The sequence below is a fragment of the Manis javanica genome, chromosome 7, assembly GCF_040802235.1.
Source record: "Manis javanica isolate MJ-LG chromosome 7, MJ_LKY, whole genome shotgun sequence".
Taxonomy (NCBI): Eukaryota; Metazoa; Chordata; class Mammalia; order Pholidota; family Manidae; genus Manis; species Manis javanica.
In genome coordinates this window covers 128,227,693-128,241,707 of record NC_133162.1, presented here as the reverse complement: position 1 = coordinate 128,241,707, position 14,015 = coordinate 128,227,693, and the positions used below count along the sequence as shown (strand labels likewise).

The window sequence follows — 14,015 nt, the reverse complement described above, 5'->3', positions numbered from 1 at the left end:
TACCAAGTGGCTGAAACCTGAAGACTATGCATAAAACTTACGCCTTTGGTTTTGTGAATAAGCAAAACGTTACATGTGAACTTAAATGCTAACATTATCTATAACAATATCAAGCTTTGGCTAAGAAACAAAAAATTGTGCATGCATGAAATTGTGTCAACACCTCTTTAAATGGGTAGTAACTTCTACTAACAATTCAGCCGATTACTTGGGTGAGAGGGAGGAAAGCTTACCTTGCTGAAGTCAACCGTGCTGTTCTCCCTGCTCACATCATTTTTATTTTCAACACAGGCTGGAGCAGAATGAGGAGAAACAACCTGACCTGCTAAAAGAGATTGTTATTCCAGAATACAAACAATTACTTGCAGAATTCTAGACATACTGGATGACATAGCAATTGAATTACACTAACAAAGGTTTCTTAATGAGTTTATGAGGTAAGCATGAGGGGTCATTATAATTAGATCTATAGAAATACAAATATTCTTATTTATCAGTTACAGATAGAAATGGGAGAGTTCAGTCAAGAAAATGTAAACCAATTCTCTGATTAAAACGCTATCACTGAACGGTCATCCTCCAATGAAGAAAGAACACCTACAAAATTTTCTAAATCTGATCATGGTTTGAAGCATCAGTGATTTGTGAATTTCATCCAAAACTAATGAGATATACAGTTTTAATTTTATATACTTGAATATATATATATATACATATATGTCAAGATAGATATCTATCTTGATTTAAGCTGAGATTGTAGAATTTAAAATGTAAAGTTTTTAAAAAGGAGCAAATATTTATCTGAAAAGTACACAGTGTATTTATAGCTTCTATTGCACCTGAAAAAACAAACCAATGAGAAAAAAATCCTTGACAATAACTTTTAGAGATTTCTATATGAAAGCTTCCGTTAGAAATACCTCTTCCCCCATACTACAAATACTATGAATATGATTTTATGCTTATCACTATTCAATTGTGCAAGCATGTTGATATTGGTCTTCATGAGAAAAGATAAACTTGAATTGAACTCGTGTTCCACTAATATTAAGCAGCAACTTCATTATTTTGTACTCTTTTCCCCCATTATGAAATTAGTTAAGTGGACAACAGGTGGGAATTTAACAACACGTAATTAAATTCCATTTTCACCAAATATGAAACATTCTTTTCAATCACAACTTATCTGAAATCTGCCCATATTTAGTAATTAAATGATAAAAATTTATGTGGTTTGCCTGATTTCAGATGTATCTGTCTTCTTCCCCAATCTTTCCCCATGCCAACTTGTCACTTTTGCTGTGAAATTATTAACAACAATCCAGCTTTGAAGCTTTGAGCATATTTATGATCATAACTTAATGGCTCCAAAATACCGATCTTCCTCACATCGGTCTCAGACAGGAATGCCCTTCACTCTGCCTTGTTTTGCTCTCCACCTGCCTGAATTCCAACTTCATTCAAAATTCACCTGTAGGCTCATTTTCCAATTACTGCTGTCCATACTAATTGGAACTTTCCTAAACTACTCGTGTATATACGAATAAAACCTTTTCTTTAAATTCTCTCCTGAAATCCCACTTATTCTTTGTTACCTGGAAATTACCAAGTATGATTTAAAACACTAATAATTTATTTTCAAACATTAGTATAATTTTTCTTTTGGAACTACTAAGCCTCTCAGGCAGGAGTCATTTATTAATAGGTACAATATTTTATGGTTTAAAATTATTAGATTGCCAGAAAGCAATGGGCTTAAAATTCTTCTATGACTTACATGTTTCTCTGATTTCACTAGACAAAGTAAAATAATACATCTGGTGAAGACTTTAGAAATGACTTTTTAAAGCAAATTCACCTCAAACCATTTACACAAATTCTGGTTATAGCATATTCCAAGAAATATATGAATGTTGGAAAAGTGACAGACTTAAGCTGCATCAATTATTTTCATTCTCCCATTTCTAACTGCAATGTGCAGCTATGACTGTGAACTGTTCATTAGCAGCCATTTAATTTATCATTCTCAAAATAATAACTGTAATCTTTTAAAAAAAACCTCTTACATAATGCATTTGTGCTACTAACAGATGTCTTCAATCACCAGTTTCACATCATTTCTCCATATTTTCATGAGTTAGAACATTAGATATATTTAAACCTAAATTTACTGAATGTTCTATAAAATTGAGTGGTGAAATTCAAGGCATGGAAAACTTAAACAGACATATATCTATCTTCTTATATTTATTTCATGTAGTATAGAACTACATGGAAGAACAGTCTTTTAATTCAGTCACCACACACATACAAAAAGAGAGTCAGCCCAATGCAAAATCATCAACTTTAAGAAGTTTAATTGGATAGAAAATAAGCTATAACTTAAAATTTGAGAAATCGACTGGTCTATGTTTTCATATGCATACTTTAAAAGCAGAATATTTTGTAAATTACTTTCAGCTCATGCAACATGTTCAAAACACTGGCACCTGTATTTCCTCTTCTAAATATTAATATATTTTAAGTTATTTTCTATGATATTTTGCTCTAAGATGATGACAATTTTATAAAATATTACCTCAGAAAGTCGATAACTGAGAAGGGATTTGGAAACTATTCTCCCTGAATATTTTAAGTGATATGGAATAACGACTTCATGGAGAGTACTTAACTAACAGGAGACATACTAGATGACAGTAAATTTCTTGCTAGTTCTAGATACTAAATATGTGCTAATGTAGGAAAAAGGCATAAAAGCTACCAGCCTATAATAGAGGAATATAAACCACAAATCAGAAATCTGATACTTCAGAGGTAAGTTAACTAACAGTAGTAAATATTAGTAGTTAAATGTATTTAATCACATCAAAAGTCCTGTAAAGTTTAGAGTACTCCAAACCTTATTTCTCAATATGTACACTAATTTTTTTAATGAAACAGTGCACATTAAATGTATGTATCTTCAAGGCAGAGTCTGGACACTTGGCAGGATACAGAAAATCATTTAGGATTATTATTTAAAAATTAAGCTTACAAGTTTGGTTTGGGTTATTTTTAAAAAAGAGAAATCTTTAAATAAAGCTTAAATTTTTATTTGATGTATAGCTACGGCTATGTTTATCTATCTACCTACCTAACTAGATAGATAGATAAATAGATAAAGCTAAAATCCACATATGAATGAGCCTAGTGAAATACTGGAAATCTCACAGATTAAAATAGTTTTTATAATTGTTATCTACTATAGTCTTTATCTTTCTAAATGCAGATTTCTTACCTTATTCCAATTATTACTGCCTTTCATAAAAAGGTGATGGCCTTGAATTTCAAAATGACTTTCATTAACTCAAATACTACATAAGAAGAATTTCTAAATTTAGGCTTCCAAAGGGCATGCCTTTATTTTCTCACTGATGTCTAAAACAACAGTAATTCACAGAATGGAACTTTTCAGGTACAGAATTTTATCTTCAAGTGCATGTTTCCTATAGAACAACTAAGAATTTTCTAGTATATTTCCCACTCCAGGATAGAATAATATAAAGTTAGAATTTGGCATTTACATACATGTATGGAAGCTTTATGAATGCTAATTTTTCTAACCACTATGCCACAATGCTTGTGAACATACATGTTTTTGCCAGTTTTCTTATATTGCCTTCACTTTGCCCACTGGTCATTGTCCATATTAATATATCCTATCAGTAAGTGCCATTGCAATCACATCTGTTATATCTAAATAATTTTGAGGCATGAAGGTAACTATACAAAAAAAAGGAAATGCTTATTAATTCAGTAACCTTATTATAATTCAGGGTAAATTATTCACACACTGATGAAAAGTGGACACCATTAGTATTAACTGGAAAGGGTTTGTAGCTATTTAAATACAAGCATTTGAGAAACCTATCATCATCCTCAGGCATTTGTTATATATGTTTATTTTTCCAAAATTTTAAACTCAAAGAATTCATCATCTTAAGCCTAAAATTCTAATATGTGCTATATAGATTATCAATTAAAGTGTATATTATATAGCATTTATATTAGCAATTGCTTGAATTAGTTTTCCATTGAGTCATGAACTCATTTTTCCTCTGGACCTCCATGTAGGGATAAATAAATCAGTCAGATAAAATTCCTTATAGGCCATGTATTTTTTCCAAGGCAAATGATAAAAGATGTGGGCCAAGCATAGGAGAAAACAGACTAATTCATGTGATTTACTAACTAGAAAGTGAAAGCTCTGCCTGTCTGCTTGTTACTTCATAAATATTTCACTAAGTCCATTGTGAGAATGGCAAAGTCGTTTCCCTCATCATAAAATTGTAGGGGAGGAACATGATATATGTCCAAAGTACTGCGTTTTGACTTTAAGTAATGTCAGCAACATTAATGCATCTAATTATTGAAACATAACTGCAAAATATGTTCTCTAAATATCTATAAGTACTGTATTGACCATTTCTGTCCTTACCTATAATTTCGTTATTTAAATTAATTGTGTATATAAGTATTGTAAAAGAGCAGCTTTTAAATTTCTATTCGGCCAATTCAAATCAATAGGAGATAAGATATTGCTTAAAAATATCATTTGCTACTGCTTAATCCACTGAAAATCATGTACAATAGAAGGAAACTGGGATGAAGACATGGAGGTACATTACTATTAACCTAGAGACCAAGCTGGTTTACACTACCTCAGAAACCTTCAACGCATTTAGAGTACCCAAAGGGTAGGAGATGAGGGAGGTACAGAGATGAGATGAGCCTGTTAGGGACAGACACAAGACAGAGCAAAATAAAGAAATATAAAGATGAATGACAAAGTTACATACATGTGTAACAATACATTTGTTCATGGGAATAGAAACATGGAGAAAGAAAAGCTAAATATTTAGAATATGTTGATTAAGTGAGCTTCACTTCAAAAACATGAAAAGTATGCACATAATTAAACTTGGAGAAAAATCAGTATGCCTAAAAATAATCAATATAGAAATAACAACTTTAAACACATCATACTAGAGACATTTTTGCCGTTAAGATTTCATCTTGACACCAAAGCTCTTCAGTAGCAATAATACAGCCTCTGAATTAGACTCATCAGTTGTGTCAACAATGTCATCTTGATTTTTTTTGGAACAATAGAAAATACCCTTATTATACAATGTTTAATTCTGTCTTTTACATGAATCTTTGAATAAGTTTTCTCTCAAGTATTATTCTAAGAATTATTATTCTAGCTTTTTATTCTTAAAAGTAGAACATCATGAAGGACAACTTTTAAACTCTTGGTATCTCATGAGACCACAGTATTTAAAAAACAATAAAGCATCGAAATATCTACACAGACATAAAAACATTGTGCATCTGAAAATAAGAAGTACAACATTTTTAAAAGAAGTGATTATAAAGCAATAAAACTGATTTCCAAAAGCCATAAATAAAAGTCAGTCACAATACATATGTGTACATTATTTTAAGGGCTGGAATCTGTGCAGGCCTAAAGAGTCAACTCGTGCCCCATCCTTAAATCTAAATGTTCTCCAGGACCCTATGACTTTAAAAATAAATCAGAGCCTTTCTGTTCTGTAACTCCTTTTGAGATCCTAAATAAAAGGTACAACTGGGAATAATCAGAATAGGAGGGAGAAAAGATATGTGAAGGAAACAGTTAGAATTACTAGTAAAGAACACAGTGGAATAAAGACAGCCCACACCTAAGGAAAATAAGAGTTCTAAATTATATTTTTAAATATAAAGGTTATCACACAGATAACAGAGTTGTAATTCAAATATATCAAAATATAATTGAACACATGACCTAAATGATAAGTATGAATAATGATACGTTTTTCTTTCTAGATCATTTAATCCAAAGGTCTTAGTTTTATTTTCAGAAGTCCTCCTAGCTTCAAGGAATCATTTGAATATTCTTGATATATTTATTTCAAGTACTTTCCACTCATATCCATTTCAGGGTCCTAATGTTAAAGAAGATATTCTTTTTCTATTATTTTTTTGCTGTTGTTTTGCCAACTATAACTGTCACTTTGTATTGAAACATCAGAGTCAGACATTTAATTCTCACAGTTTTGATGCTTAATGAAAAGTGAAAGTTAAACACAGCATGGTTACATTAAAATGCATGGTGAATCCATAGCATCCTGTATCTTAGCCCTTAAGAGAATGTGCAGAACACAAAGAAAACAATTATACAAAAAGCAAAACTAGTGTATTTGGAGGTGAGACTGACAAATTTTCACAAATCACCAAAAAAGTTATGAACAAAATAGTGCAAACTTGGGGAAGAAAAGAAAAAGGAAATCACTATGTTATACATCTAATCTATAAGATAGGGAAGATTCATATTTGACATTTGAATTGAAATGTCTGATTGTTTAATCCTTGGGTCTACCACCAAGGTAGCGGCATGCTCAAGGACCAAGTCAATTGAAGAAGAAACCTTTATTCTATATGACTACTTTAGACTTTTTAAAAATAATCTTTGGTTAGTTTTTGAGAGAATCTCTATTGTTTACCTCTAAAGTAAAAGTATATTAAACAAAACGGAGATTATTACTATCCTTATACTTGGGAAGAAAAATGTTTTCTGTTTTCAAGTTCCTAGAAAATCCTTACTCCATTGAATTCCTATTCTATAATTTCAAAAGAAAAAAAATCAACCTTTTTGCATGAAATGCTACTAAAGAGATTTTCTCAAAGAGTAAGATTATGATTTTTACCATTTTGAATGTCTCGAAATCTTTGCATCTCTGTACGACTGCACAAAAATTTTTTAAACTATTGCATATTTTGAAACAATGTCAAATCTATATTTACAGCTATGAATTGTAATTTGTTTATGTAGAGTTTGTCAGCATCTAGAGTTCATAAATAGATTGAAAACCTTAGTAATAAAGGTCTTTCACACTTTTTCTTTCATTTCTGGATAGGAGATTTATTTCTAAATTGGTTAAGTCTATACATATTTCCAGAATTCTCAGCACCCATAATTATGCAAAGTGTATAAGGAAGTAAAACAGAGTCACAGGAGGTGTTATAAGCCTAGGCTTAGAAAACCACTTCTGACAGCATACGCTACAACAATACTTAATTGGATATATGAATCTTGTTACAAATGTTTCCAAGTTTTTATTACCCTAACGTTTGCCTCAAAAGGATCTGAATGTGTTCAGACAAAGGCTGATTGTACAAATGGTGGCAGAAGCACTTCAGAACTACTCACATCCTAGTTCCCAGAAAAACTAAGCATTTGCCTGAATAAGACAAAAAGGCTCTCAGAAAACTTTGTACCTCTATGTATCTATTTGTGCAGTGGTGAATCAATGCTCTAATTCTATCATTTCTTCTTATGTTTAGCAGAGATTTAAGGCAATAACAGAGTACGTCTTGGTCTACGTGATACTACAATAAATGGTTCATCCAGTAAATTCAGCACATTTCCCCTTCAAGAACAAAATGAAGTAAAATTATTTTATAGTAAACATCCCCAGTGAAACCTGAGATATAAATTATGTTTAGTTCACAACCCAAGATCCTTGCTTTGTTGAATAAAAATATCATCCTTCTTACAGACATACATTTTATTGTCTGATTTCTAGGAAAAGTAATGAAATGATGGCAAAAGTCTATTTTCTTTAGATGTGTTTGCATTCATAGAGAGATAGTTCATGGGAATACTTTAAATAAGGCCTTCAGACTCACAGACATAAGCTGGTAGTCAAAATCAGTAAATACCTCAGTGGGTTCTCTTAACATCATCATATCAAATAAATACTAGTATTGCAAGCATAATAAAAGTGCTACATTTGTAAGTCTCAGAATATACACCCTTCACTTTGTCACTTCATATGTAACATAATTTAAGGTAAATTGTGATTAAGAATATGTATGTATTTTAAATAAATGATGTGACTCAAAGCAAGTTAAACATTTTCAAAATGTCCAGTGGATTCTACAAACACAAGATGTTACATACTATAAAGTACTTATAGCACTTAACTAACAATACAGCCTTCTCTCACTATCTGAAATTATAGTGCTCCTATGAAAACTTTCATGAGCAAAATGACATAAAGTGAAAAGTATCCTCTACTTTCCAAAAGTTCATATTACAGCACTTCACTTTTACAGAAGACCTACCTTAATACAGCAGCTTTTATTGTAAAAATGAAAATCTTCTTCAGATTCTTTTTGGATAGTGAAAACAGGTACTAAGATAGGTCTTTCTAAAAGCAAAGTGGTGAAAAGCAAATTTTTGGAAGGCAGAGATTACCTGTATGTGCACAACCACACTCATCTTTATAACAACAATGACACACTCAATCATTGAAGGGTTTTTAAAGGGTTTTAAAGGGTCTTTAAAACACTGAGTATTTCAAAAATCATTTTGCCACTAAGAACTTTTTCTAGTTCTGAGATATTTAATGATCATTGAGTTGTGAAAATATTTCTTCTATTTGTATATATTTGATTCACTGGTATAAAAACTGGTAAAAAATACCCATATAAAGCAAAGACTTGAGAAAACTGATTTTCATGCATTTGTATTTAAGGCATCTGAAGTTTTTGAAAATAGGAGTGAAATTATATAAGATAGTCCATGTCAATACATATACTTCAGTCCATTTGTAGAAATCAGAATCTTTCTAGTAAAGCATTTAAAATTATTTCTCATTAATTTTTATCTTTTAAAACTGGGAACTGTTTGAGCTGAAGGAAGTTTAACAAACTCATATCATCCTCCTGATAACTTTATTTTGCTTCAAAAGACTAATGGAAAGGATGGATAATAACCAGAGATCACTAAGCAACTCGCTTAATGTCAATGTTGAAGGAGATTTGCAAGGAGAGAATGCAAGAGAGAATAAAATACACTGGAAGGATAAAACAGTTTGAGACATACACCATAAGGGATAAGATTGTTAGAAAACAATGGTTGGTGTCATCTGTGTTGATGTTGCAAAGATAGTTAAGTGTAGAGGCTTCATGGACATTGAAGATGCATGACTGCGTGCAGCAATGGGCCCATCAGCTGGAAATCAGGCTTAGGATGTAGAGCCACAAGCAAAGCACTAGCTGGTCTTTTCAATTGAAATCTCTAATGCAATTTGTTGACCATGAGTTACATGAAACCAACATCTTTTTCCACAAATATTAAATGGTAATCATTACTCATTTTAACTAAAAAAAAAAAACCCTAAGTTAAAGCATTGTCTTATATTCAAACTTTGGGACAAAGAATAGGACCTTGTATAGGAAGCAACGAATGCTCAGTTTATATTTGCTGAATGAGTTTATAATTTATTGGATAAAAATTTCCCTTGCATTCTTTCATGAACCGCTCAGGAAACTTAAATTCTTTGCTAAAATTTCTACAGTTTGATGCTTGATAATAAGGCTTTCTATGTACATGAAAAGAAACAATTCCACTAAAACAATATGAATTTCAATAGATCATTTTCAAACATATTTTAAAAGATTTATAAGCACTTTGATACATCAGGCACTTATAATAAACATAAAGAGTACAATAAAGAAACAGTTACCATTTTTATCCATGGAATTTGGTTCTGATTGTTTCTTGCCAATATCAGCAAAGGAACGAACAATGGGAATCCTGTTGGTGAGTTTTTTCTGATTCTGGTGGTGATGCTGTTTCATTAGTGCCTCGTGAACTCTGTGACGTACATCGTCATTGAGCTGACCTGAGCTCACCTGTTGGTCAAGGACCATATCTGAAGAGGGATGGCAGGAAGAAAATTAGCACAGCTTTCCTCTGATAAGAGCAGCAAGCCACTAAATCCAAATATACACACCCTAGATAACCATATACATCTTAAAATAGTAATGAATTCCTTTAAAAGTCTCTCAAGTATGGCCTTACAAACAAAAGGTTATCTTTGTAGAAATGTGGTACAAGAAAGATGGGGAAGTTTTATTATAAACTATTCTATTTTAAAGACATAATGATTTTATGGAGAATTATTTTTCAAGTGGATGTAGTTGTATTGAGATCAAAGCGCTTTATGTTCTTCATTACACTGATGGGAGGGAGCAGAGGTAACATCAATATAATTAATATGTTTACAATTGGAAAGTAGTTTTGCATTTATATTTTTCATATTATATGCGTTCTCCCTTTTTTCTAATAGAGAATAATTTCCCTATTTCCTCTTAAGCAAACAAATCTTTTTTTGCTTAATCTGTAAATATTTCATGCGAGGAGGCATAGGCAGCTATCTACATGGTTGCATTTGGAGAGTAAACAAGTTTTAACATCGATATAAATTCAGTCCTCACAAACCGTCCTCAAAAACATGTTTACATTGAAAAGGTATTCTATCCCCATAAACCAAGAGTGAAAAGTGAGTTTTCAGAAGGCTATAATTAGACTGATATTTACCATACAGACTGTGAGAAATGCCTATATAAAAAGTAGATGAATAAAGATATTCTAAGATTCTTGGCAATACAAAGATCACCTCAGTAAATCTCAATGTAATTAATCTACTTTCAGATTATCAAATATTAACACTATTTGATTTTTCAAGGCACTAACTCCTTCTGCAGATCACAACAAATTGCCTTCCACTGCCTTTCTGAGTTTACTGAAGATGTTAAATTAGCAGAATTCTCCCACACAAATAATTTTTTCCTTCAGTGTGAAAGGGAAATGGACAAGGGACATAGGCTTGGGTCATGGTACCACATGTGTCACCTTGTAAAGCTGAATAACCTCAGGATCCTTATTTGTAAGATGGAAATAATATCTGTAACATATGTTATTGCCAGTACTAAGGAGATAAAGCACCTAATGCACTGACTGGAATATTGAGGCCCTCAGTAAATATTTCCCAGAACAGGAATTTCTTTGCAATTTCCATTAAGTAGGTTATGGGTCCTTGCTGGGTTAGCAATATTTGTATTAGACAAAATAGACTTCAAGACAAAGTCTATAACAAAAAAAGGAAGGGTATTATATAATGAAAAAGAGGTCAATCTAAGAGGATAGAACATTTGTAAATATTTATGCATCCAACATTGGAGCACCTAAATATAAAAAACAAAATATATGAAACAAAAATATAGAACAAATATTAACAGACACTAAGGGAGAAATTGACAGCAACACAATATCAGGTGATTTTTAACACCCCACTTACATCAATGGATAGATGATCCAGACAGAAAAACAATAAGAAAACATTGGCTTTAAGTGGAATATTAGACCAAATAAACTTACAGAATATTCCACCAAAAAGCAGCAGAATACACATTTTTTTAAGTGCAAATAGACCATTCTCCAGAATAGAGCAAATGCTAGACCACAAATCAAGTCAATAAATTTAGGTAGATTGAAATTAAATCAAGCATTTTTTCTGACCATGTGGTAAGAAATTAAAAATGAATTACAAGAAGAAAATTGGAAAAACCACAAACACATGGTTTCTCACAATGTGCTACCAAACAACCAATGGGGAAAGCACAAAATACCTTGAGACAAATGAAAATGGAAAGACAGCATTCCAAAATCTATGAGGTACAACAAAGACAGTCTTAAGAGAGAAGTTTGTAGTGATACAGGCTTACCTCAAAAAACAAGAAAAATCTCGAATAAACAATCATACTTTACACTAAAGAAAGTAGAAGAACAAAAAACAAAGCCCAAAGTTAGAAAAGAAAGGAAATAAAAACCAGAGTGGAATAAATCAAATAAAAACAAAGAAAAATCAGTGAAACTAAGAGTTGGTTCTTTGAAGAGATAAAATAGATAAACATTCGGCCAGACTCAAAAAGAAAAAAGGAGAAAGGGCTGAAGTAAATCAAATAAGAAATGAAAGAGAGTTCCAACTGATACCACAGAAAAACAAAGGATCAAAGAGTTGACAAAACAATTATATGCCCACAAATTGGACAACTTAGAAGAAATGGATACATTCCTAGAAACACACAATCTTCAAAGACTAAATCATGAAGAAAGAAATCTGAATAGGTCACTTACTAGTAAAGAGTAGTGGGAGTCAAAAAACTGATAAAAGTCCAGGATCATCTAGCCTCACTAGTGAATTCTACCAATCAAAGATTTAATACCTGTCCTTCTGAAACTCTTCCAAAAAAATGGAAGAGGAAAGAACACTTTCAGGCTCATTTTAAGAAGTCAGAATTACTCTGATACCAGAGAAATATGCTACTATAAAAGAAAACTATAGTCTGATATCTCTGATGAATATAGATGCAAAAATCCTCCACAAGATATAACCTAACTAAATTCAACAATACGTTGAAAGGATCATACACCACAATCAAGTGGGATTTATTCCAGGGATGCAGGGATAGTGCAGTATTCACAAGTCAATCAGTGTGATACACCACATTAACTGAAAGAATAATAAAAACCATATGATAATCTCAATGGATGCAGAAAAAGCATTTAACATTCAACACTCACATACAATAAAAACTCTTAACAGAGTGGGTATAGAGGGAATGTACCTCAACATAATAAAGGCCATATGTGGCAAATGCACAGCTAACATCATGTTCAAAGTTAGTCAAAAGCTGAAAGTTTTCCTTTAAAATCAGAAACAACAGAAAGATGCCTAATCTTGCCACTTTCATTCAACATAGTAATGGAAGCTCTAGCCACAGGAATAGGCAAGAAAAATAAATAAAAGGTATCCAAATTGGAAAGGAAGAAGTAAAACTCTTCACTATTTGCAGATGACATAAAACCATATATAGAAAACCTTAACAACTCCACCAAAAAACTGTTAAAACTAATAAATGAATTCATTAAGTTACAGTATACAATATTAATATATAAAAACGGTTGCATTTCTATACACTAACAGCAAACTATCAGAAAAAGAAATCAAGAAAAAAATCCTACTCACAATTACATCAAAAAGAATAAAATACCAGGAATAAATTTAACCAAGGAGGTGAAAGACCTGTAATTTAAAAAGTTTGAGATACTGATGAAAGAAATTGATTAAAGAAGATACAAATAAATAGAAAGACTTACCATGTTCATGGCTTAGAAGAATCAATACTGTTAAAATGTTCATACCGCCAGAGCAGTCTACAGATCTACAGATTCAACACAATCTCTGTCAAAATACCAATGGCACTTTTTTACCGAATTGGAAAAAGTAATCCATAAATGTGTATGGAACTACAGAAAACTCCAAATAGCCAAAGTAATCTTGAGAAAGAAGAAAGTGGTGGTATTATGGTCTCTGCTTTCAAACCATACTACAGAACTGTAGTAATCAAAACAGTATGGTACTGGCACAAAACAGACACATAGATCAATGGAACAGAATAGAGAGCCCAGAAATGAATACACATATATATATGGCCAATTAATCTCTGATAAAAGAAGCAAGAATATACAATGAGGAAAGGACAGTATCTTCTATAAAATGGTTCTGGGAAAACTGGACAGCTACATGCAAAAGAAAACTTGACCATTATATTACACCATATATAAAAATTAACTCAAAATAGTTAAAGATTTAAATATAAGACCAGAAGCCATAAAACTCTCAGAAGAAAACAGAGAGAGTTAGCTCCTTGATGTCAATCTCTGCAATATTTTCTTGGACCTTTCTCCAGAGCAAGGGCAATAAAGGCAAAAATAAACAACTGGGGCTACATCAAACTAAAAAGCTTCTGTATAACACAGGAAATTATCAACAAAAGGAAAAAGCAACCCAATGAATAGAAGAAAATTTTACAAATCATACATCTCATAAGGAGCTAACACCCAAAATACATAAAGATCTCATTCAACTCAATAGCAGAAAAACAAATTATGCAAATAAAAAATGGATAAATCTGAACAGACATTTTTCCAAAGAAGACCAGTATTTCCAAAAATGGCCAATAGGCACATGAAAAGATGTTCAACATCACTTATTATATGAGATATCACCTCAACCTGGCAGAATGTCTATTATCAAAAAGACAAGAAATAGAAAGTG

At 31.7% G+C, this 14,015-nt stretch overlaps 1 protein-coding gene across 8 annotated transcripts in view; it reads right to left on the bottom strand.

The window, feature by feature from the left end:
• SLC4A10 (solute carrier family 4 member 10) overlaps positions 1-14,015 on the bottom strand; it is a 262,310-nt gene that overhangs the window by 90,528 nt on the left and 157,767 nt on the right. For 5 of the 8 annotated variants that reach the window (XM_036996103.2, XM_036996107.2, XM_036996106.2 and 2 more), the window contains exons 6-7: positions 9,576-9,764; positions 234-325 (exon numbers count right to left, since the gene is read on the bottom strand). In XM_036996103.2, coding sequence (XP_036851998.1) covers positions 234-325; positions 9,576-9,764 — 281 coding nt within the window. The remainder of the gene's footprint in view (positions 1-233; positions 326-9,575; positions 9,765-14,015) is intronic. The other 3 variants (XM_036996105.2, XM_036996108.2, XM_036996110.2) reach the window with 1 other exon arrangement.